Raw genomic sequence first — 22,121 nt, 5'->3', positions numbered from 1 at the left:
TTATTAGCATTGTTTATATTTTTTCAAAAGTGTTATATTTATACATGACTATTAGCCATGTGAAATTTATTTTCCTTTATAAAAATTTAGTAGAGCGCTATCAATTCTTAATATTATTTACTTCAGTTATATTTATTACATAAAAATTTTATTAAACATTAAAAATGTTTGATTTTATAAGGTGAGTAATTGTCTAGTTATGTTATAATTTATAATAAGTTTTATCTATTTTTTGTGGAAAAATTCTATTTTCATTTCTGAATTCCAATCGATCGTTTTTTATTTATATAAAAGAACAATTTTTTTCCTTTTATATACTTCTTTTTACCTTTCGCTCACTCAATATCATCATCAGCTCCATCTGCTGTCGATTGTCGCTACCACAAGGGCAGAAGCTCTAGCCCCAAGTCGCTGCTGGCGCCTGCTTGCCATCTTGGCGAGACTGACGCCTCGTCTGAAATTTCGTAAACAGTTTTGCATTTTGTTTAACCGCGCTTGAAGTGACGGAAACACTATGTCGAAGCGCAGGATTGAGGTCGTGGATCCCTATGTCAAAAGGAAAGCCACGTAAGTGTATCAACGTGTTCTCGTTTCGCAGACGACGCGCGACGGCGGGCAGTCCCTTTTTGCCATGTGCAATGTCGCGGCATCGTATCGGACGCGTGCTCGAGTGCTTCACACGATATCGTTCGCGCGATAATGTCTGCGATCTGTGTCCTGTCACGTGCGCGTGATCCTTCGTCGGCGTTTATGGACGATTAGTCTCGAATGTGACGGATTTGTTATTTCGACAACCCTCACTTCCGGCGACAGAGGAGACTCTCGTAGCTACTCTCTGTAACGATTCTCGTCTGACCTATTTTATATTCGTAATAAAAAATAAACCTATAGTTTAAATAGTTTATTTTTTGTTAGCGAGCATACCATGTATCACAGACACTTGTTTGCATGCATCGCCATAATTTTCATAAACTTATGTGCTGATGTCTGCATTAGTAATTATTATCAATTTCACTTGCAGTCTTTTTATTTTGAAGGCACTTATTTTTATTTCAGTGCATGTTGTTATTCAGTATTATTGTTTGCTAAATAAGTTCAAACTATTAGAATAAAAAATATTGATCATACATAATGATCATTTTGCAGGGACAATACCGTTGCCAACAATGCAACAACTCCAGGGACGACGGCAGCAAAAAGCCAAGTACAGTTCAATCCATATACCATGCTGCCATATACGCCGAGATACTATGAACTTTACAAGAAAAGAATAACTTTACCTGTATTTGAGTATCGTACTGATTTCATGAGATTGTTGTCCCAGCATCAATGCATTGTTCTTGTTGGAGAGACAGGTTCTGGTAAAACTACACAGATACCACAATGGTGTGTAGAGTATTCAAGAAGTATTGGATCCAAAGGAGTCGCCTGTACACAGCCCAGAAGAGTAGCTGCAATGAGCGTTGCTCAAAGAGTTTCAGAAGAAATGGATGTTGCCTTAGGTATGTATATATATTACATAGAAAAATTCTAAAAAGAATTTCGTAAAAGAAATTCTGAAAACAATATTTTTAATATTATCAGAAACAGTATTGTGACGACAATAATAAATTTAAAAAATTGTAACTTTGATAGGTCAAGAAGTAGGATACAGCATTCGTTTTGAAGATTGTAGTTCACCGAGGACTGTGTTGAAGTACATGACCGACGGTATGTTGCTTCGGGAAGGGATGTCTGATCCCATGTTGGATGCCTATCAAGTGATACTGCTAGACGAAGCTCATGAAAGAACGTTAGCTACTGACTTGCTAATGGGTGTTTTGAAAGAAGTGATTAAACAGAGACCAGACTTAAAACTTGTGATTATGAGTGCTACCTTGGACGCTGGAAAGTTTCAACAGTATTTTGATAATGCTCCACTTATGAACGTACCTGGTAGAACACATCCAGTTGAGATATTTTATACACCAGAGCCAGAGAGGGACTACTTGGAGGCAGCAATAAGAACTGTTATTCAGATACAGATGTGTGAAGAAATTCCTGGGGACCTTTTGCTATTTTTAACTGGTCAAGAAGAAATTGAAGAAGCTTGCAAGAGAATAAAAAGAGAAATGGACAATTTGGGACCTGAAGTTGGTGAATTAAAGTGCATACCATTGTACTCAACACTGCCGCCGAATCTTCAACAAAGAATATTTGAACCTGCTCCGCCTACCAAAACTAACGGTGCTATCGGGCGCAAAGTCGTCGTTTCGACCAATATCGCAGAGACATCGTTGACTATTGACGGAGTTGTCTTTGTCATAGATCCTGGTTTTGCCAAGCAAAAAGTAAATACGACTTTAATTAATATAAATCAATAATCTTGGAACTTTCATCATCATGAACCTATTATTAATTTTTAATGCTTTTTATTAATAGGTATACAATCCTAGGATTCGTGTCGAATCTCTTTTAGTGTCACCTATTAGTAAGGCTTCTGCGCAACAGAGAGCCGGTCGTGCTGGTAGAACAAGACCTGGAAAGTGTTTCAGATTATACACAGAAAAAGCATACAAAAACGAGATGCAGGATAATACCTATCCTGAGATTTTGCGTTCCAATCTTGGAAGCGTCGTATTACAATTGAAGAAACTTGGCATCGATGATTTAGTGCGTTTATCATAATATTATATTATTAAAATAATTATTTATTTTTTATTTTTGAATAATATCATTTTGTATCATAAAAGTAATGACTTTTGTTGTGCGATAGGTGCATTTTGACTTTATGGATCCACCTGCGCCCGAAACTCTTATGAGAGCTTTGGAACTTTTGAATTATTTAGCAGCTCTGGACGATGATGGAAATTTGACAGATCTCGGCGCAGTAATGGCAGAATTTCCTTTGGATCCTCAATTAGCAAAGATGCTTATAGCTTCTTGCAATCATAATTGCAGTAATGAGATACTCAGCATCACTGCTATGCTTTCAGGTAACGTATTGGGGTTTGTTATATGTAATATAATAATATTTAATTATTCGTTAATACTGTACTAATAATTTAATAATAGTTTTTATTTTTTATTTATATTACATATATTATCTATTACATAATATTATAAATAAAATATATATAAAAGAATTCTAAAAGTAAAGTAATAGAATCAGAATTGTGGTAAGATAACATGGTAGTATATTGATGATTGACATGGTATTAGTCCCACAGTGCTTTGTGAGGCCGAATGAATCGAAAAAAGCAGCGGATGATGCAAAAATGAAATTTGCACACATTGATGGTGACCATTTGACGCTACTGAATGTATATCATTCTTTCAAACAACGTAAGTGCTTATTTCTTATTTTTGTCATGAAATATAGTTCAATAGCTTTATCAATGACGAATTCATTTTACAGATATGGATGATGTTCAATGGTGTTACGATAATTACGTAAATTATCGATCATTGAAGAGCGGAGATAATGTAAGACAACAGTTAAGTAGAATAATGGATAGATTTGTATTAAAACGCACTTCGACGGACTTCAATTCAAAAGATTATTACATTAACATCAGAAAAGCTCTCGTTAATGGTTTCTTCATGCAGGTAACATAAATATCGATTTACATTGTAATGAATTTCTCTATATCTGTCCAACTATGTGTTTTTAAATTTTGATTTTGTTATTTCAACAGGTGGCGCATTTAGAGAGAACAGGACATTACCTAACTATCAAAGATAACCAGGTAGTACAACTTCATCCGAGCAGTTGTCTCGATCACAAACCAGAATGGGTTATTTATAATGAATTTGTGCTTACTACTAAAAATTATATCAGAACAGTTACTGATATTAAACGTAAGTTATTCTCATATTTCATTACAATTAGCAGATATTTGACGCTACATTATTTTTTTCTTTTATTGACTTATCAATTATTTCTCAATTTTTCTTCAATTTTTCATTGTTGAAATTTTATATATTTTTATTACAGCTGATTGGTTACTCATGATAGCACCACAATATTATGATCTACAAAATTTCCCTCAATGTGAAGCAAAAAGACAGCTCGAGCTCACTCAGGCGAAATTAGATTCTAAACAGTATCAGGAAGGCTTCTAACCTCTATATACTTTAGACGTGTTTGGAAATCGCAAGAAACAGTCGAGATTGCTCAGTCAAAATCTGCTTTTATCATGGCGAATTTCAGCACACGACTCTTCTATTGGAGCCACATCACATACAAAACATTGTGAGACACATTATGAAGAATCACTTTCTGTCCTTCACCCAAAAGGCACAGAAGAACATTAAGATTCAAATATTTAGATTTTTGTATAAGTCAGTTACTGGCTCATACTATGTAAAAATTAAATCTTTGAAAATTAATTTAAATTTTCGATATTTAAGTCAAAAGATAGAAAGGAAATGGACAATTTATTAACTTGAGACACAGCAAAAGCAAAGTTAAGATAAGAGGTCATTATTTATGTACATTTAAAACAAGATTTAGTCTCTAAGTAATTTTAACAGTAGAGCTCATTAATCGACGTCTACATTCGAACACATTCGGAATGTCATTAGATATAATAGATTAATTTTTGTATTAAATGTTGACCGTATAATGTGAGGAAGGTATAAAGTGGCCACTATATAGATTGATCTCTTACTATTCTAAAAGATGTTAAGGAATGATTTTTTTCACATTAATTCAAGACGAAAAATTTCATATAATCATGGCTATATTCCACTTCACATTCACAACACTCGCGAGCATCTTTGTTCTTGTTTAACATTTGATAAACAGCAAGAATGAAATGATTTCACGAACGTTGTGAGCTACGTTAAATGGAACACAGTCCATATGTCCTCGAAATATCTTAGTATAGGATGTCAAAGGTAGAATGTCAAATTTGAAGAAAAAATTGCGAATACTATTCAAGTTATTTCGATGAAATTTTGTTTATGTTTTTGGGACTATACATTATTTTTTTGATCAGAAATAGATTCAAAGATAAGTATGCATTTTTGAAACTAGCCGTTTTGGATGTTTTCAAGTTTCCATTTTGAATTAATGTGAGAAATCTCTTAAAATCTTTTAAAATACTTAAAGACCACCCTATATATAGAAAAAGACATAGTCGTGTTGTACTCTCTTGCCTAAAGATAATTAAAAAAAAAACATTTCCTCTGTTAATAATAGCTTGTCATCCTTTTTGCTATGGATTCAAATATGATTTGATAGATTCAAATATGATGTTTCGTGCTCCGTATTCTGTGCTCTTTCACAAATTTAGAATATGTTGCAGCGTGTCATTTTTAAATGGAATGAATAGCGAGAATATGCTACAGATATAAACTTTTTACTAAAGAGATAGAAAAAGCTAAAAAATATTTCTAGATACATCCCCTATATTCTGAAAGAATCAAATTAATGAAGAAAAAATATTTATGATATATTAATATAATAAAAGTCATAAGCACACACGCACACACACATACACACATATATATACACAGACACAGTGGCCAGTTTATGGAAAAACAGCATTCAGTGTAATAAAGCATCTTTATTAGCACTTGAGAAAAACTGAATTTGCATATCCTATGTTTATTGTTTATTATTGATATTCCACACATATTAACAATAAATATATGGATTTTTTTAAAAGAAAAAAAAGATCAAATGATTCTGTCTCGAATGTTCAATGAATTATGTAATTATTTCGCAATTGTTACAGTCAATAGCTGTAACTGTTTCTTTTTTTTTGGATACAAAATATTTTTTCAAAATATTTTATAAATAAATTTGCGAGAAAAAAGATCTTTATGTGAAAATGTGAAATTTGTTATAACAAATAATGTTTTATTGCGTTACATGTTTCATTCCAATAAACTTGAAGCTTTTATCCTAATATTAATACTGATTTTTATGCATCATTTCTGGTTCTCAATGATCAATATGTATTATTTTATTAATTTAATAATCTGATTTTAATAATATTCTTTGTAGAGAGAAAAGAATTTGAAATTAATTTTATATTGATATTTAATGTTACTTTATTATTTATACATTAGACGTTCACGGGTCTAACATTTCTTATTTCGGCATGCACCGACGTTGCAAATCATCATCTACCTACAGACCTGCGTAAATGAGCAATAACTCACTTTTTACAATATTGCATTTCGAAACTCACTGAAAAAAAATTTCCCTATTTACTATCCGTGAATATACATCTTTTACAATTTTCCCATGACATTATTTGACTTTTCCAAACATAATTTTTCTCGATCTGTTATGTGAAAGAAATTTTTATCTATAAAATACATCATGGGCGATTTTTTTAGCAAAATTTTAATCAATTTAATCAGCGATTATAGTTCAATCAATAGAATAGCTTAAATTAAAAATTTTTACATAATTCGTCGTTTAATTTTTTTGGTAAACAAAATCTTTTTTAGATAAAATTAATCATTCTGTTTACATTTACAAAATATTACTTGATAATTTAATTGATTAATTTAATTACTGATTAAGTTAATTTAGATATACCTTGCAATTACAAATCATATGAATTTATAGCTGATGAAGTTTGTAAACAATTATAAAGTTATTTGTATTTTATACAAAGAATTTTAAAATGTAATTAAAAAGTGTAAAAAAATGTAATTGAATTATCCAGATAATTTTAATTAAATAATTATTTTTACACAGTTAATTGGCATAAATAAATTAAACGAAGTTTTTAGAAATCGTTTATATTTTGTATGAAGAGTTTTGAAGTATTGGGTCATCTAAAAAGTATCCGCGGTTTTTTATCACTAGATGTGTTGACCATCAACATCATCTAGTGACAAAAAACCACGGATACTTTTTAGATGACCCAATATAATTGATGATAATCATTTGAATTTAAATATTCAAAAAAATATATAACATATGTTTAACATTAGGTCTCTTTGCGTTTGAAATCCTCAAAAATTTTTTGCACTGAAATTGTAATTAAAATGAGACAGATATATATACATTTTATCGTTGAAGAGAAAGAAATCGAAGATACTGAGTGCAAAAAGTGCAAGCAAACGAACAGATAGTACGTTCGTAACTATAGAGATTTTTTTTCCAGTGCTCGACTGACTCGACTTAAAGGTTGGCATTGGTTTCCCGCGTATGCAGTTTCGTCGCATTTTTACCACCTGGCAAAACATACGCACTAGTCGCACTACAGGAGAAGCGATAAAACGGTATCAACAAAGAGACGGTCTATCGGTGCTTATCACAGTTTACATCAAGGATCGTCAATCAAAATCAATTTAATAAAATTTCCGTGACACTTGCAAACGCGCAACATGTTTAGTCTAGGCGAGATTGGCGAGCAGTTGAAGGATGTGAGCCGACAATCAGTGGGAGTCTCATTTGCCGGTCAGTCGCTTGTGTTGGATACCGCAGATGATGGTAATTAGAATTTTCACTGTATCTTATAATGTATCTTCTTATTACGTGCATAGAGCGCACGAAGCTATAAATAATTATGCGAGCAATTCTTGATTTCGAGACACAATTTATTGTTTTACGAAATCTTATTTGCTGCATAAATTTGTATTTTAATTGTATATGTATCTACAAAATATGTAAATTAAATACTTATTAGTAGGTATTATTTTCATATTTCTTTATTACTGCCAGAGAATTTCTTTATCAATGAATTTACAAGGTCTGTTCTTTTTAGTTGAACTTGCACTTCTTGCAGTTTATTTTTCTCTTTCTCTTCAACATAAAAAGAAAATGAGAAAAGCTGAAATATATAAGAAGTTCAGCTAAAAGGAATATATAAATCTTATTATTATATAGCTCTTCGAGTGGTAGAAGCGATTAAAGCATGTCCATGCTTGGAGTATTTGGATTTGGAAGGAAACACATTGGGTACACCAGCCGCAGAAGTTATAGCGGAGGCATTGAAAGAAAAAGGAACTCCATTGAAGAAAGCTTTATGGAAGGACATGTTCACTGGTCGTTTGAAAACAGAAATCCCAAAAGCATTGGAGTATCTAGGAACAGCACTGTGCACTGCCAGTAGTCAACTTACTGAACTTGACTTGAGCGACAATGCTTTTGGTCCAATCGGTATTGAAGGGTTAGCAAATCTGTTGGCATCAAGTCCATGTTATACACTTCAGCAGTTGAAATTGAATAACAACGGTCTTGGTATATCAGGTGGAAAAATGTTAGCTAAAGCATTGGAAAAGTGTTATGAAAATAGTTCTAGTGAAGGTCAGATATCATGTATATCATATTATTTTAATTTACTCCAAATGCTTAATGGAATGAAATTTTACTATAGGCACGCCGTTTGCACTGAAAGTTTTCATCGTTGGTAGAAATCGGTTAGAGAATGAGGGTGCGCAAGCATTAGCATCTGTATTTGAAAGACTAAAAACATTGGAGGAAGTTGTAATGCAACAGAATGGTATATACCATGTGGGTATCGCGGCGATTGCAAAAGGTTTATCTGTCAATCCTAATTTGCGAGTGTTAAATTTGAACGATAATACGATCGGATTGAAAGGAGCCAAAGCTCTTGCTAAAGCTTTACCAACATTCCGGGGTCTGGAGGAATTAAACCTCGGAGATTGTTTATTAAAGACTAAAGGGGCTTTAGTTATAGCAGAAGCGTTACAGATCCACGGCAATCATACATCCCTTAGAAATCTGGACTTGAGTAATAATGAACTACGCATGGATGCTGGAAATGCTATTGCTAAAGCCATGCACGATAAAACTCTTCTGACAAATCTAGAGTTGGACGGTAATTGCTTTGGAACGGAAGGACGCGAAAAACTTCGACAAATTCTTACAAAATTGAGAAAAATTGATGCATTGAATTCTTTGAATGAAGATTATACTGAGGATGAGGAGGAGGAAGACGATAATGAGGATGAACAGAGCGAAGAAGACGAAAATGATAATAATGAGGATGAAGTAAGTGACAAAGATAACGAGGAACAAAATAATATTGCACGAAATACAGTAATGACAGTAGCAAAATTCGTGAAATCACCAATAGGTGAGAAATTGCTACTACTACAAGGCGATAATGTTCAAGCTTTTATCGACTATGCAACGGTACGTATTAATGTGTATAAGTACTTATTTCCTTTTTAATGAAGTATAGTTCTTATTTCAGAACTTGGCAAATAAAAGCAAAACAGAACAGAAATATATAGAGGAACTATTACGGATAACTATGAAAGTATCGGCATTATGTGATAGTGGCTACATGAATGTGAGAATAAAAGCAGAATCCTTGTCAGATGCTTTATACGCAAAACTATTTTCTTATGCTGTAGAGACTAATCAAATCTCAAATTTCAATAATGCATTACTAGTTAATCTTGGTTTAATAAAAGTAAGAAAAATTAAGAATTATCTAAACATAGAAGATACATCAAAGCGAAAAAGTGATTAACAATCATTCGTTTCTTAGAGTGAAGATAAAACCAGTGGGACAATCGATTGGAATTTGGAAGGATGTTTTAAGGCTTTGGAAAAAATTGCTCAGAGAGATTATTTCTTAACGCAAACAAGAAGTATGTTGAAGGTATTTCTAGAGAAACCAATGAAGGCTAGTCGCGCAAATGTAATTGATCCATTTCAAGATTCTAAAACTGCTCTCAAAGCTATTTTAGATAGCATTCAAGTTACGTAAAATTTCGGAAAATTATGATATGATATAGTTATTTATTTTTATACATTATATGGAAAATAAAAATTTCATGTAAAATTAAAATTATTATTAGGTATATATGAATTTTGCAAGATCTATATGAATAATCTTTAAGATAATCTTGATAATTTTACATCAAAATTTTGTACTTTTAATATTAAACTTTTTCAATACAAACTTTTTTTGCAATGTTATCTTATCACAAAATGTTCTACTTCTTTTTTATTAAAAATAAATAATTATGTAACAATTAATGGTAATATTGAAATGAAAAATATATTATCTTACGATGTACATGTATGTGTATATATACATATATGTATATATGCATAAATATATATTCTCATTTCAAAGTTTTAATGCAAGATACTTTTATCTATTTTAAATTACCTATCAGTAAAATAGATTACATGCTATTATATAAAAGCTATTTCTTAAAATAATGTCCATATATTAAGAATCAGTTTTTAAATTTTAATATATATATATATATATATATATATATATATTGTAATATACAAATAAATTTTATACAAAGCGGTACTGGTGATATGCAACGCATATAATCAATTAAAAAAACGCTAATAACCATTGCAATTCAACTAAAAAACCGTTAACCATAAATTTATAGGATGATATCTAGTGTGTGACAATTTTCACAAAAATTTATAAGATTGATTATAGATTAATATGGAATAAATAATGTTTGAGTGTATGTATGTGCTAATTAAACTTAAATACGAAATTGAACTGTTATTATCGCTTTCACCTTTTACACTATATAAATAAAAATCTGTTGGGAAACTTGTGTTCCAATGTTCAAAATATAGTAAAAGCTACTTTGTAATAACAGTGGAAGCTGGATCCCAACCTGGATGAAAGAGATCAACAGACAGCGGAATGCAGTGCGATGATGATTGATCTTTCATATACATCATTGCCTATAAAATAGATTAATTTTCTTGTTTTGTTTGACTTTAAATCTACAAACCAGTGTATGTAATACGTACAAGGAAGAGAACCAGCTGTAATTTTGTCCTAACTTGACAATCCTGTCCTAGAGTAGACGGATAATTTATCGTCCCATCATTACTTCGTATATTAGCCGCTATCAATTCTAGGCAACGATTTTCCTTCACTTGGAACGATTCCAATATCGACGCTGTAAATATCAATTTGGTAACATATATATTTTTTTAAATAGAATTCCTCTTAGTAATGTTATTGATATTTAAATTCCTTACTTCTATCGGCTGCTTCAGCAGATAAGAACCTCGACAGAACTGTCCCAGACTCAGAGGTTTCGGAAAATAGATGTGGATAACGTCTAAGAAGTAATTTCATCAACAACATATTACCGCGATTTCCAGCTAAACTATTATTAGGTATACAAAGGATCTCGTCGTCTGTTCTTCTCACTAACAATACAGTCCCATTATACCTATCAAATTAAAAGATGACTATATATAGAAATATACATACATTGTCAGTAATTTCATTGTAATAATGTGCATTGTAAATAGAATATTATACCTATTCAATTGTTCTGCTATGTTTAGATTGAAATAATCTCTGATTATGTTACGAACTAAGCCTTCTAGGGACGGTGACATTGTTTTAATAGCTAATGGCAGTACATCGTCGAAAGTAGCATCTAAAATCTGCGGTGATTTAATTTTAGCAATATGCAGAATCGATTTAGCGTATGTATGTAATTAGTTGAATTTAATAATATTACCAAACTATGAATAGAAGGATAGTTCATAGCGGCCCAAGTGGCAGTATAGCCTCCAATGCTCCAACCATACAGAATAATCCGTTCCTCAGAAAAATTTAGACGTTCGATCGCAAAGCGCATTATACAATCGATGGCGTTTTCTTCTTGATCTGGATACGGCGCACCCTTTGTGGTCATGATTTACTGTTATATGAAATATAAGTCGGCTCTCAAAGAAGAAAGCTTGCCATTACTCTAACTTTGCATTTACTGTCTGAATGACAATAACTGCAACATTGGCAAAATTTTATTGTTGCATTGAAGTTTTATAGTAGAGTAACAGCAATTCTTCCCGTCGAATTGTGAAATGTACATGTGAAGCTTTGCAAGCGTAACACTTACAGTACTGCTGCCGAAACCCGGATGGTTCCAACCTAGCACGGAATAGCCCTTAGTCAAAGGAGTGGATATAATACCTGTTTCATAAAAACCACAATTTCCTTCGCAAGTTATAACCAATATATTGCCACTAGCGTTTCTGCAATATAGTGTACATTAAAAGACAGTTTATGATGTAACAGAAAATATCGAGAAAGTTACATTACTTGTTACGTCGATCAACGAATAATGCATCAATTTGATTTTTATCAATAGTCATTAATTTGAATCTTTCTCCTCCTTGTTTTAATAAATCTATCCTTCCCTTTACTAATGTAGAGCCTGTGACATTGTGATACAAAATGATAGTATAAAAACATGAGTAAATACAATAATTTACTTATATATTAAATTAATTCTAATCAACTATAATTATGTATATAATTGTAGTGTTGTTGTGTTACCGAGTGCCCAGCCGATGAAAGATATACTGCCAGGATAAATTAGTTTACCCGCGAAGGTGTGTGCTACTACATAAGAAAGCAATTTACATGGTATAGCAAATAAAAATTCTTTGCCACTTTGTCTTCTGAGACGTCCACTAGTCTTTGCAATTTTTTCTAGTGTCAATTTATCTGCAGTGTCACTACGAGAAATATAAAATTAGAGAATGGTAAGTTGTAACATTAATTATGTTACATACATTTAAAAATTTCTAATCTTAATTTCTAACTTAAACAGATTTATTTTTTTAATTAAAATATGCAAGTCCTATTTTCTAAGTTTTCAGATAGAATTACATAAAATGTTAAACTAAATCAATTTTCCAAAATATTAGTTCGAGATATGATAAAAAAATATTTGATTGTCAACTGTTATAAAGTTGTAAAAGATTACATTTACAATTCAAAAAACTTTTGTTATAAACAAATGTTAAGTATTCAGAATTTATTAAAGAATTTGTCAGTATATAAAATAAAAGTTAAAGATTTTTAAACGAGTATATTAATTATTGATAAAAATAGGTCCAACCTTCTTAATTCCAACACATTGAAATCCACAGGCCATGCCCAGAATTCGAAATCGTACTTCTGAAGTTCCTGCTTTGTGCTTGCATTGTAATGCAAGTGTGCCTCATTCAAGGTCTCCATAAACTTCACATATACTGGATTGTTGACTCTGGAGTAACCGCGTGCGGCCAATGAGGCAACAAGAAATGCACCGGCGCCAGCAACCAATTTACTCAAGCAAGAAACATTATCTGTCAAGGAATAGCCACGCTGATACATGGCGAACATGGCAATGACTGGTACAGCGTAAAGACTTATGGACCATATCGCTGCAAACTACAACAGCACAGAAACAATTTGTCATTTCCTACATCCTTATAATCGCAATAATACAGAAGATCTGAACAAATTAGTAAAATGTAAACAGAAGATCGCATTTGCCGGTATTTGGAAAACTTTATTCACGCAGACTGGCAGAGCAAAGTGATAAGACTGCGGCGAACTTTCGGAAATGTCACAATCTTCATGTTCTGCTGTGCTAAACACTTACAGAGATCGCGATGTTATCGCCCCATCGCTCCAAGTTCTTTGCCTCGTACGGTTTCTGTAATGCATACACGCATACGTATTGTAACCTCAACTTTATGCAATTCCTGCATAAAACGCTGAATAAGTATGTCGTACTTACGTCAACCAAACCGATCCACGTTACCTCGTAAATCCTGAAAAGTCGCGGACTAAACGTGCACCTCCACAGCATCCTGATCAACGACATCTCGTCTTCGCGCGATCAGCTGGACAACTGTATATAAATGTGCTAATGCGAACAGTGCGGACGTCACGATGCGGATAGAGGGTTCTCGGACTCACTTGGACTTCTCGACAGTAATGCCTAAAGTACCAGAAGTAACAACAAAAAGGGGAGGGGAACAGGTAGAACTGAACTCGCCGATCGAACGCGTAATAGATCGACGAGTAGGAGCAAGAGAAAAAGAGAGGGAATTAACGGAAAAAAAAAACAGAAGTAAAATTGCTATATGAATCAACTCGTGAATTTTCTTGAAGCGCGAACATGTATATATCTCCTTTTTTCCGATGAGATGCTAATTGAAAAAAAGAAAAATTAATTTTCTTTTAAAAGGATGGCCTGATGAGAACTCCATAGCGTAATCTGTTTTACCGATTGAACGCGATTTCTTACACAAATACATTTACAAAATATCTACATATTATACGTATTTATTATATTATATCAATATCATATACGCATTTTTACGTATAAAAACGAGAACCAATAATAAGACCATTTTTGGATCTTCTATCAATAAATAATTTTTTTATATTGTTTAATTATTATACAAATATAAAAAAATCATTATATGAGAAAAATTGTATACATGAAATTAACAAGATTAATTATAAAAAGCATATAAATATTTTAATTAAATATCTAATAATGATAATTATTGTCACTATATTAAAAAAAAAATGTATACATAAATTATTTCATTGTCAAAGTTGATTAAATTATGTCACTCATTTAGATATTTATATAAAGCAGCCTTTAATGTGTACTTGAAGTGACCGAATTCACCATGCATTAAATCAAGAAAGAAAAAAGCGGCACATCCTATATATATAGTTACTGTGATAATTGGCACAGATTGGAAAAAATTTTCTGTGCACGTGTGGCATTAAAAATTGGACGGCCGAAAGTCTGATGATCCTGGCACGAATCTCGATTTTGGATCTCGAAATTCGCGGTCGCGGAATGACGTTCGAGTCGTTCGAGAGACTTCACAAACGCATCGCAATTTCTCCGCCGGCCGGCGTCGTGTCGAAAAAAATAGCAAGCACGAGGATTCAGTAGGATTCAGCGAGGATACGTTGCAGTTCTCGCAGGATTGGGTATAAGTTAACCATTTTTAAAACTTAGTTAAGTTAAAGTTGACAGCCTTGAAAATTTAACTTAATTAAGATACAAATTAATCCATAATAAAATTAATTGAATTAGAAGTTAATCAAGTTAAAAAAAAAAGTAATTGAAAGTTAAAAGTTAAATTTGTTCTGAACGAATAAAAAAAAATTTTACCGTTTTACATAATTTTTCCTTTCTCACAGCATATTCATTAAGGAATCACTTTATTTTTATTTACGACTAAGGATTATACAATATAAAAGACACAAAATTACTAAATTATATACCATTATCACCTTGTATTGTGTTTGAAGGTTAACTTAAAAAAAGTCAAATTAAAATCCTAATAGCACATTTTATCTGGGATATATCCTGGAGGCTGTTCAAAAGACATACGGACGATCTCTGGATGTCCTGAGAATATCCTCTAGAGGATCTGTGATGTAGGAAAGTTACCGATAAGATGCAATGTAACTAAATTAAATTAAAAAATTAAGAGTCTAAAATATAACTAAGTTAAGATAAAATTAATTAACTTTTTAACTTTATAACTGAACTTTTAACTTTTTAACTTAGTACTTTCCAATCCTGGGTTCTCGATATTTCGTAGGCGCCAACCCCCGATGTTCGTGAAATCGCGGCTTCGCGCCGGTCGATCGAGCGGCCGCACCGCATGATTTTCAGAACGTCCGCGAGGCGGAGAGAAGACCTTGCTCGACTGGAAAACGCAAACAGTGGCGGGAGTAGAGTGTAGAGCAAGCGGTGTAGAGCTATAGAGCAGTTGCTATCGTCGTGGCTATACATCTATACATCTATACGTCCATACGTCCAAGCAAATTTCCTTCCTCGACCGCAACAACCCCTCGGGGTCTCCATTGTGAGATTTTTTTTTAACAGTATGTCAGATTGGGACACCGCGCCTATCACTTTACGTAAACGTGCCCCGAAGTCATCTACGTTGAAAACGGAGAAGGTAACCCATCTCGTCTAAGCATATCTGCGCCACACGATTGTATAACCGATTGTGTTTGTTTACAGGCAGTGAACGACGCACGGCGACAAGGTTTCACCGTGGAGACACAAGCGAAATGTGAGTAGCACGAGTCTACCTCCCTGGGATATCTTATTCCTCGTTTTTTCCTCGAGATCTCTCTCATCGTAGACAACGTGTTCGCCGGTTCAATTATGTATACTCTCTTATATTTACGAACATAATCGAGTTACATCATGGACTCGTAAAACCAAACTGCAAATTGCAAAAATAATGATTATCATGTTTTCTTGAGAATGTCTATACAATACCAGTCTAGATAGCAACGTATCTGTTTTGTTGCTTGCTGGCATGTTGCTTGCTAAGTATACATTGCTAAGCGTGTGTTGCTACCAGAATTGCAGCAACTGAGTCCTCGTTTGTTGGCAACTTGATGCCTTCACGATATAACTTTGAGTAGCTCGTTATAGTTTGCCAACAACTTTAAAATCGTAATCAAAATTCGTATTACTGCCATCATGTTGCATCATACAATGCTATCATATTGCTGACAATACAAGATAACATTAATGTTATCTTACTGTTAAATTGTTGGTAATTGTTGCCTGCATGTTGCTACAATGTCGATATGTTTGAAATCATTGAAGACAAATCTATAGTAAGTTGCCAGCATTATATGCAATAACAAATTTGTGCAATTTTGCTATGTAGGAGTATAGGCTTTTTACAATAAATCATTATCTAAATTTTAAGTTTTAAATCATAAGAAATTAATCAGTTATAATCGAATGTGAAAAGACTAATCGACTATGATTGAATCATTTTTTACAGCTTCAGACTTAAAAGTTTAGATAATTATTGTAGAAAGCTCAACATAGTAAAAAAGGACATGTAATCTGAATTAGTATTGTATTATATTGTATCGTAGATGAAAAGGCAGTTTGAAAACAAAGTAATTTATTGTGTTAATGTATAGAATAAACTGCACATACATAAATATATGGTTTTATAATTAAAACTCAACTCCAGATTACGAAAATAATAATTATCATATTTTCTCAGGAGTGTGACAATTCAACATGCAATACAGTTGCAATAAAAAAAGTACATGTAATCTGTGTTATTGTTATATTGTGTTATAGATGAAAAGTTCAAGGCAATTTGAAAATAAAGTAATTTGTTGTGTTAATGTAAAGAATAAACACACACATAAGTATATGATTTTATAAAACTGAATCCCATGAAACTAAACTGCAAATAATTATTATATTTTTTCGAGAATAATATCTATGTACAATCACTAGCACAGTTACAGTAAAAAAAGTATAACGTGTAGTCTGTATTGTTTTATCATGTCGTAGATGAAAAGCTGAAGGCAGTTTGAAAATGTTGTGTCAGAATAGAACAAACCTGTCCAATTTGAATTCCGGAGCCAAAACGCAAAGCCATCGACGTAAAAAAATTCATTATAAGATTTTAAGAACTATAGTGTTGATAAACGTCACTTAGATGCATATTAATACTTGATAGTCCCCGAAATTTTACCCACATTGAATCTTTTTGCATCAATAGTTTTGTGTTTTGGCTCCAGAGTTCAAATTGGATAGCTCTGGTATAGAATAAATACATATGTAAGTATACAGATTATCTCTTTCAAGAAATACAACATAGTATTCTATCAATAAACTACATAAATAATAGAGATAATATAAATTTTTCATGAAATAAGATTTGAAATGGTTTTCTTGGTCCACACATAAAATAACAATATCTTAAAAGCGTTTTATTGCGTTTTATCACAGATATGTGCTATTCTATAATTTCTTTCTGATAATTTGATCAAATGTAATTCTGAAATAGAAAAATATTTCTGATTATAGGGGGTGGTGGTGCAAACAGACAGCACGTAACCACAAAGAACACAGCCAAATTAGATCGTGAAACGGAAGAATTGAAACACGATCAAATTCCACTTGAGCTCGGCAAACTTATCCAGCAAGGACGACAGAACAAAGGATTATCACAAAAAGACCTGGCAACGGTAAAATTTTTCTTGATTTACATTGAACTATTTATTGGCACCAGAAAAAAAATAGCTTTTTAACTATTATATCATAGTTGTAAAATTCTTTAATCCTCCCCTGTAAAATTTTCAATCTTGATTTTGAGAATGGATTGTTGAGAACCATATCAAATTTGTTCATTGTTCCTATATAAACATTTAAAAACACTCACATATTTCTAAAATCTTTAATAAGTGCTATCATAATAAAAGTCAAATTGTATTTTATTTATTTTTTACAAATTTAAATGTAAGAGTTTTAAAAAAACGTGATATCAATTAAGAATTCATAACTTTTGTGAATGGAATAAAAAATCCTTTTAGGTTTTAATATGTATTTTGGGAAAAAAATAGTATAATGTTGCCTTTAACAAATTATTGAATTATTTGGATATCTGGAAATGAATTTTTTATGAATTAAAAAATTGAAGCTTGAAGAAAAAATAATCAATTCTTGGATCAATTTATATACATTTTATAATTTGACTCAGTATATGGTTGAGTTAGTAACGCATATTGTGATTGTGGATGAGATGACCCGATTAATACATTTTTTATACCGTTACCGAAATTAATTTCTAAGTTTTTAATATGTTCATATAAATTATTGTTAAGGATTTTTATTTCATTTTTAAACACGGCTGATGAGAACACAGTATGGTCGAAATGTTTCGTGAAATGATAACAAAAGAATAATAAAGGTTTACTGTTTACATTTTAAAGCTCGTTTATTGTAATGACCTGATAGAAGCCCCTTATTTTATTGTATAAAATTCTTTGATGGGTAGTCTTTATGGCAATATGATGCAAAAAATAAATATTATATGCCAGGTTTTAGAACAAAAAAAAAATATATATATATATGTTTATTTTTGAAATTAGCGTCAAAAACATGAAAAACAAAAAATTTTTTTTAATTTGTTGAAAATGCTTGCATGGTCTGCAATGTAGTTGAGCGCACAAACACGATTTCTGTACGCTCTTAGGTGGAAACAAACAATTGCACATGGGCGTCTTTGCACACACACAATCTCTCAACATTGCCAAGTTTTTTTTTTTTTTTAGAGCGGACATCGAACTTTACCATCTGTCCATTTTCTTAGTATAATTAAAAAATCGACTGTCCATCGGGTCAATATGATCTTACCTTTAGTTTCTTACTGGATCCAAATGTATAAATCAATCATATTCAAGAACATTACAATTGCAGAGCTGTGTTTCCTTTGAGCGCAACCAACATTGGAAGAGAATAAAGTCCGAAACATAACTGAAAAATATAGATAATAGGAACAGAGAGTAACAAATTTTAATTTATCAGAAATTGTGTGTACTAGAATATAAGGTTTCCGATAGGTTAAAATCTGTTATTTCCATATGTTTTTAATTATGTCTTAAGTTTCAAGTCATGAATATTTTTTTATTAATAATTTTTAATGCTCTTTACAGAAAGTAAATGAAAAGGCACAGGTTATTAATGACTACGAAGCCGGACGTGGAATACCGAATCAGATGGTAATTGGCAAGATCGAGCGAGTACTTGGAATTAAATTGCGCGGTAAAGATCGTGGTAAACCCTTAGCGGCCCCCGGGACGAAGAAGTGAATCTCGGGGGGAAGCAACATCTATCTTTCGATCCTTATATACTGTTCCCAAGAAGGAAGAAGTATGAGAAAGACGGTAGAATGGAATGCAACAAAAAAAAAGAAACACAAACCCCTATCCTCTTTTTCTTTGGTTATACAGATATTGTGAACGATAAAAAAATGGGTTATAATTAACTTGTCTTTTATGTACGAAATAAAAGAAAGATATTTTAAGATATCACGAATACGTACGAGTGACATACGGTTACATACGATGCATACAGTAACATAGCATAACGTTAAAAAAGGCTTGAGTTACCTTTGCGCGCGTAATCGTTTGTTATAGATTTTTAAGTGTATATTACTAATGCTAATCATGAAATAAAAATGAATCATGTGTTTGAATGAAAAAATAAAATTTTTAATTTATGATAACGTACCATATATTCTCATTGAATATCACAAAGTTTTATTAAAAATTTATAAAATATGTATTGTGGATAAAATGTTTACACGTATATTAAGTAGCAAATATAGTGTATAAATATTAAAAGAGGCCTATTTAAATACTGCTATGTGTATTTGTATATTTCAGACTCTTTTTCGTGTGTATCTTTTGTATATTATTCAATCCGTGCAATTTCAATTTGTGAGTTTAAGATCAATTATAAAATGATTATTCCATAATGTGCTATCTTTTTTAAAAAGTATTTGAAACAGAAAAAATTTAATAATACAGTGTTGATATACTCAAATAACTTTATTTGCGCAGATATAATATAAATGCTTTCTTTCCCTATTAATCCTTTCTCAGAGCAAAACTGGAGATTTCTATTCCGTCCTTGGTAATAATTTTGATAGTTATTCCATCACCTGTGTATATATCTCTTTCGGCAGCAGAAGTGAAAACATCTTTCAAGATTGCTATAGCCTTTTCTTGAGTTAAAGGTGCAGGAGTAACACCTTCTTGATTTTTGTAACCAATCTAAAAGATAGAAAAATTACTAGTACAAGATGTAATATTAATTATACATTTTCTTTTTCTTAAACGTTTCTTATATAAATATATAAAGTCTATTTATATATTCATGTGTATATATGTATACATAAATATAAAAGATTAAAGTATTATATGTACCTGATTATCAAGAAGTGGTTGCAAAAGTGCACCAGCTGAACCACCGGCTCTGTATGTAGTTTTCTCACAATGTCCAATTGGATCATAGCTGTATATACAGCCTTTTCCATTCTCATCTAATCCAGCAAGTATATTACTAACATAATAAGGAAAGAATCTCTTATGGTATAGCATTATCGACAGCATTTGTGCCGTCGCTGGAGTTGACATTTCCTTTTGATGTTCATGTTTATACATCTGAAGCAAAATAATAACGATTATTATATTCATGTTTAACAATTTAGTATGTATCGAATGTTATCATATGTTTTATTATATTTTAATCCTAATTAATTCCAAGTACAAGGTTTAATACCTGCATGCGAGCAGATAGGAGACGAGTTAGAGTTGTGGTATCACACCAACAACCGGAGCATCCTAAGATAGTCGTGTCTGACAATGGAAATAATTTATCTTGATTTCGAGTGTGAATCGTGAATCCAGTGCTGAGACGCGTATCTGCAGCTATGACGCAGAAATCATCCCCAGCGAGAGCCACAACACTCCTGAGGATGAAAGTTTGTTTTCATATAATTATGTAGATGTAAAATATTTCATAAATATATAAAGAACATAAAATTATAAAGAGGTATTATAAAATAAAAACCAAGAATATTGACCAACCGTAGAAGTGTATACTCTTACAATTATGACACTTAAAATTAGTAAAAGTATAGGTTATTTTTCACTTACCCTCCATTGTCGGAATATGGATTGAAGTTTACTTTTCTCACTCCCTGTACCTCATAATCGGGTAAATTTCCTTTCCCATTTTCAATAAATAGATTCATCATCGCGCTTGATTCGCCAAAATACCTCAAATACAATTACCTGAATGACAGTATGACACTACAGTTTCTCTTTCGTAGTTTCTCACGACGGTACAGATGGCAGACGTCACAGCAAAACAGTCGCGGATTTACATGAGTTCATAAAGCATTCATAAAAAGGTCTGTTCTTCTTGGCTGAATTTTTACACCAGTTCATCTTTCTTCTTTTTCTCTCCAGCAAAAAAGAAGAGGAAGATAGATGAATTGGTGCAAAAGTTCAGTAAAAAAAAACAGGCCTAAAGCATTATTTCATGAAATACTGAAAAGTTAGCGTGTCACAAGTTCTTCAAAGATCTATAAAGATAGAAATGCGTGTATTTTTGCTGCTATCATGTTTCTGTAAAATAAAAACGCATTCTGATTGGAAAATTTTTCCCTGATAAAATTTTTTTGAGAATATTTCATGTAATTTTCAGAATTTTTATGTAAATTTCAGAATTTTTCAGAATTCTTTTAAGAGTACAATACTTTTGAAGAAAATTAATTTTTTAGAAGTAAATATTAACGAAACTGACATATAAGAGATAAAAAAATATTTGAAATTGAATGATCTTATAAGAGTACTTAAAAATTTTAATTTAAAAAATTGTTTTATTTTTACTTTTATAAATGAAAATTTTTTTCATTTAAACAAATTTTTTAAAATTATTACTGTTAAGTATTTTTCAAATCATTGAACTTTTCTTCAGAACATTAGTTAAGTTTTATCTCGAATAGTTTCAAATGATATTCGTATAGAAACGAA

At 31.7% G+C, this 22,121-nt stretch overlaps 5 protein-coding genes and 2 long non-coding RNA genes across 10 annotated transcripts; 3 read left to right on the top strand and 4 right to left on the bottom strand.

Moving 5' to 3' along the window:
• The first annotated feature begins 375 nt into the window (after window positions 1-375).
• LOC105151294 (DEAH-box helicase 15) lies at window positions 376-5,897 on the top strand. The gene is made up of 9 exons (XM_011064927.2): window positions 376-567; window positions 1,147-1,502; window positions 1,636-2,330; window positions 2,422-2,652; window positions 2,756-2,975; window positions 3,202-3,324; window positions 3,398-3,588; window positions 3,678-3,840; window positions 3,977-5,897. The coding sequence occupies exons 1-9, from the start codon at window positions 515-517 to the stop codon at window positions 4,102-4,104; spliced, it is 2,160 nt and encodes a 719-aa protein (XP_011063229.2). The 5' UTR covers window positions 376-514; the 3' UTR covers window positions 4,105-5,897.
• A 1,170-nt stretch (window positions 5,898-7,067) lies between these two features.
• On the top strand, window positions 7,068-9,887 carry RanGAP (Ran GTPase activating protein). The gene is made up of 5 exons (XM_011064925.2): window positions 7,068-7,441; window positions 7,838-8,257; window positions 8,328-9,109; window positions 9,171-9,392; window positions 9,471-9,887. The coding sequence occupies exons 1-5, from the start codon at window positions 7,336-7,338 to the stop codon at window positions 9,690-9,692; spliced, it is 1,752 nt and encodes a 583-aa protein (XP_011063227.1). The 5' UTR covers window positions 7,068-7,335; the 3' UTR covers window positions 9,693-9,887.
• A 416-nt stretch (window positions 9,888-10,303) lies between these two features.
• LOC105151290 (phosphatidylserine lipase ABHD16A) lies at window positions 10,304-14,174 on the bottom strand. 3 transcript variants are annotated; one of them, XM_011064924.2, is made up of 11 exons: window positions 13,528-14,163; window positions 13,366-13,419; window positions 12,838-13,151; window positions 12,270-12,451; window positions 12,033-12,147; window positions 11,830-11,965; window positions 11,449-11,613; window positions 11,244-11,371; window positions 10,955-11,151; window positions 10,721-10,872; window positions 10,304-10,651 (listed from the first exon to the last, which is right to left on the bottom strand). In XM_011064924.2, the coding sequence occupies exons 1-11, from the start codon at window positions 13,588-13,590 to the stop codon at window positions 10,547-10,549; spliced, it is 1,611 nt and encodes a 536-aa protein (XP_011063226.1). In that variant the 5' UTR covers window positions 13,591-14,163; the 3' UTR covers window positions 10,304-10,546. The 3 variants fall into 3 exon arrangements, with proteins under 3 accessions (XP_011063226.1, XP_011063225.1, XP_087262422.1); XM_011064923.2 differs by having other exon boundaries at window positions 13,504-14,162; XM_087406296.1 differs by having other exon boundaries at window positions 13,366-14,174.
• Window positions 14,175-14,584: 410 nt separating this feature from the next.
• On the top strand, window positions 14,585-19,787 carry mbf1 (multiprotein bridging factor 1). Of its 2 annotated transcripts, XM_087406297.1 has the most exons (5): window positions 14,585-14,723; window positions 15,344-15,706; window positions 15,772-15,823; window positions 17,605-17,765; window positions 18,852-19,040. In XM_087406297.1, the coding sequence occupies exons 2-5, from the start codon at window positions 15,632-15,634 to the stop codon at window positions 19,011-19,013; spliced, it is 450 nt and encodes a 149-aa protein (XP_087262423.1). In that variant the 5' UTR covers window positions 14,585-14,723; window positions 15,344-15,631; the 3' UTR covers window positions 19,014-19,040. The 2 variants fall into 2 exon arrangements, with proteins under 2 accessions (XP_087262423.1, XP_011063224.1); XM_011064922.2 differs by lacking the exons at window positions 14,585-14,723; window positions 18,852-19,040 and adding an exon at window positions 19,233-19,787 and having other exon boundaries at window positions 15,369-15,706.
• On the bottom strand, window positions 14,941-15,404 carry LOC147909816 (uncharacterized). Its single transcript, XR_015545120.1, has 2 exons — window positions 15,291-15,404; window positions 14,941-15,169 (listed from the first exon to the last, which is right to left on the bottom strand). It is a non-coding gene; the product is annotated as an uncharacterized LOC147909816 (long non-coding RNA).
• Window positions 17,310-19,019, bottom strand: LOC147909815 (uncharacterized). Its single transcript, XR_015545119.1, has 2 exons — window positions 18,934-19,019; window positions 17,310-17,575 (listed from the first exon to the last, which is right to left on the bottom strand). It is a non-coding gene; the product is annotated as an uncharacterized LOC147909815 (long non-coding RNA).
• A 323-nt stretch (window positions 19,788-20,110) lies between the features above and the next one.
• On the bottom strand, window positions 20,111-21,455 carry Prosbeta6 (proteasome beta6 subunit). Its single transcript, XM_011064921.2, has 4 exons — window positions 21,240-21,455; window positions 20,863-21,052; window positions 20,508-20,744; window positions 20,111-20,354 (listed from the first exon to the last, which is right to left on the bottom strand). The coding sequence occupies exons 1-4, from the start codon at window positions 21,338-21,340 to the stop codon at window positions 20,169-20,171; spliced, it is 714 nt and encodes a 237-aa protein (XP_011063223.1). The 5' UTR covers window positions 21,341-21,455; the 3' UTR covers window positions 20,111-20,168.
• Between the last annotated feature and the right edge of the window lie 666 nt (window positions 21,456-22,121).

This window comes from Acromyrmex echinatior, chromosome 5 (assembly GCF_024713525.1).
Source record: "Acromyrmex echinatior isolate Ae372 chromosome 5, ASM2471352v2, whole genome shotgun sequence".
Taxonomy (NCBI): domain Eukaryota; kingdom Metazoa; phylum Arthropoda; class Insecta; order Hymenoptera; family Formicidae; genus Acromyrmex; species Acromyrmex echinatior.
Note: the sequence above shows the minus strand (reverse complement) of the source record. Positions and strands in the feature narration are given on the sequence as shown.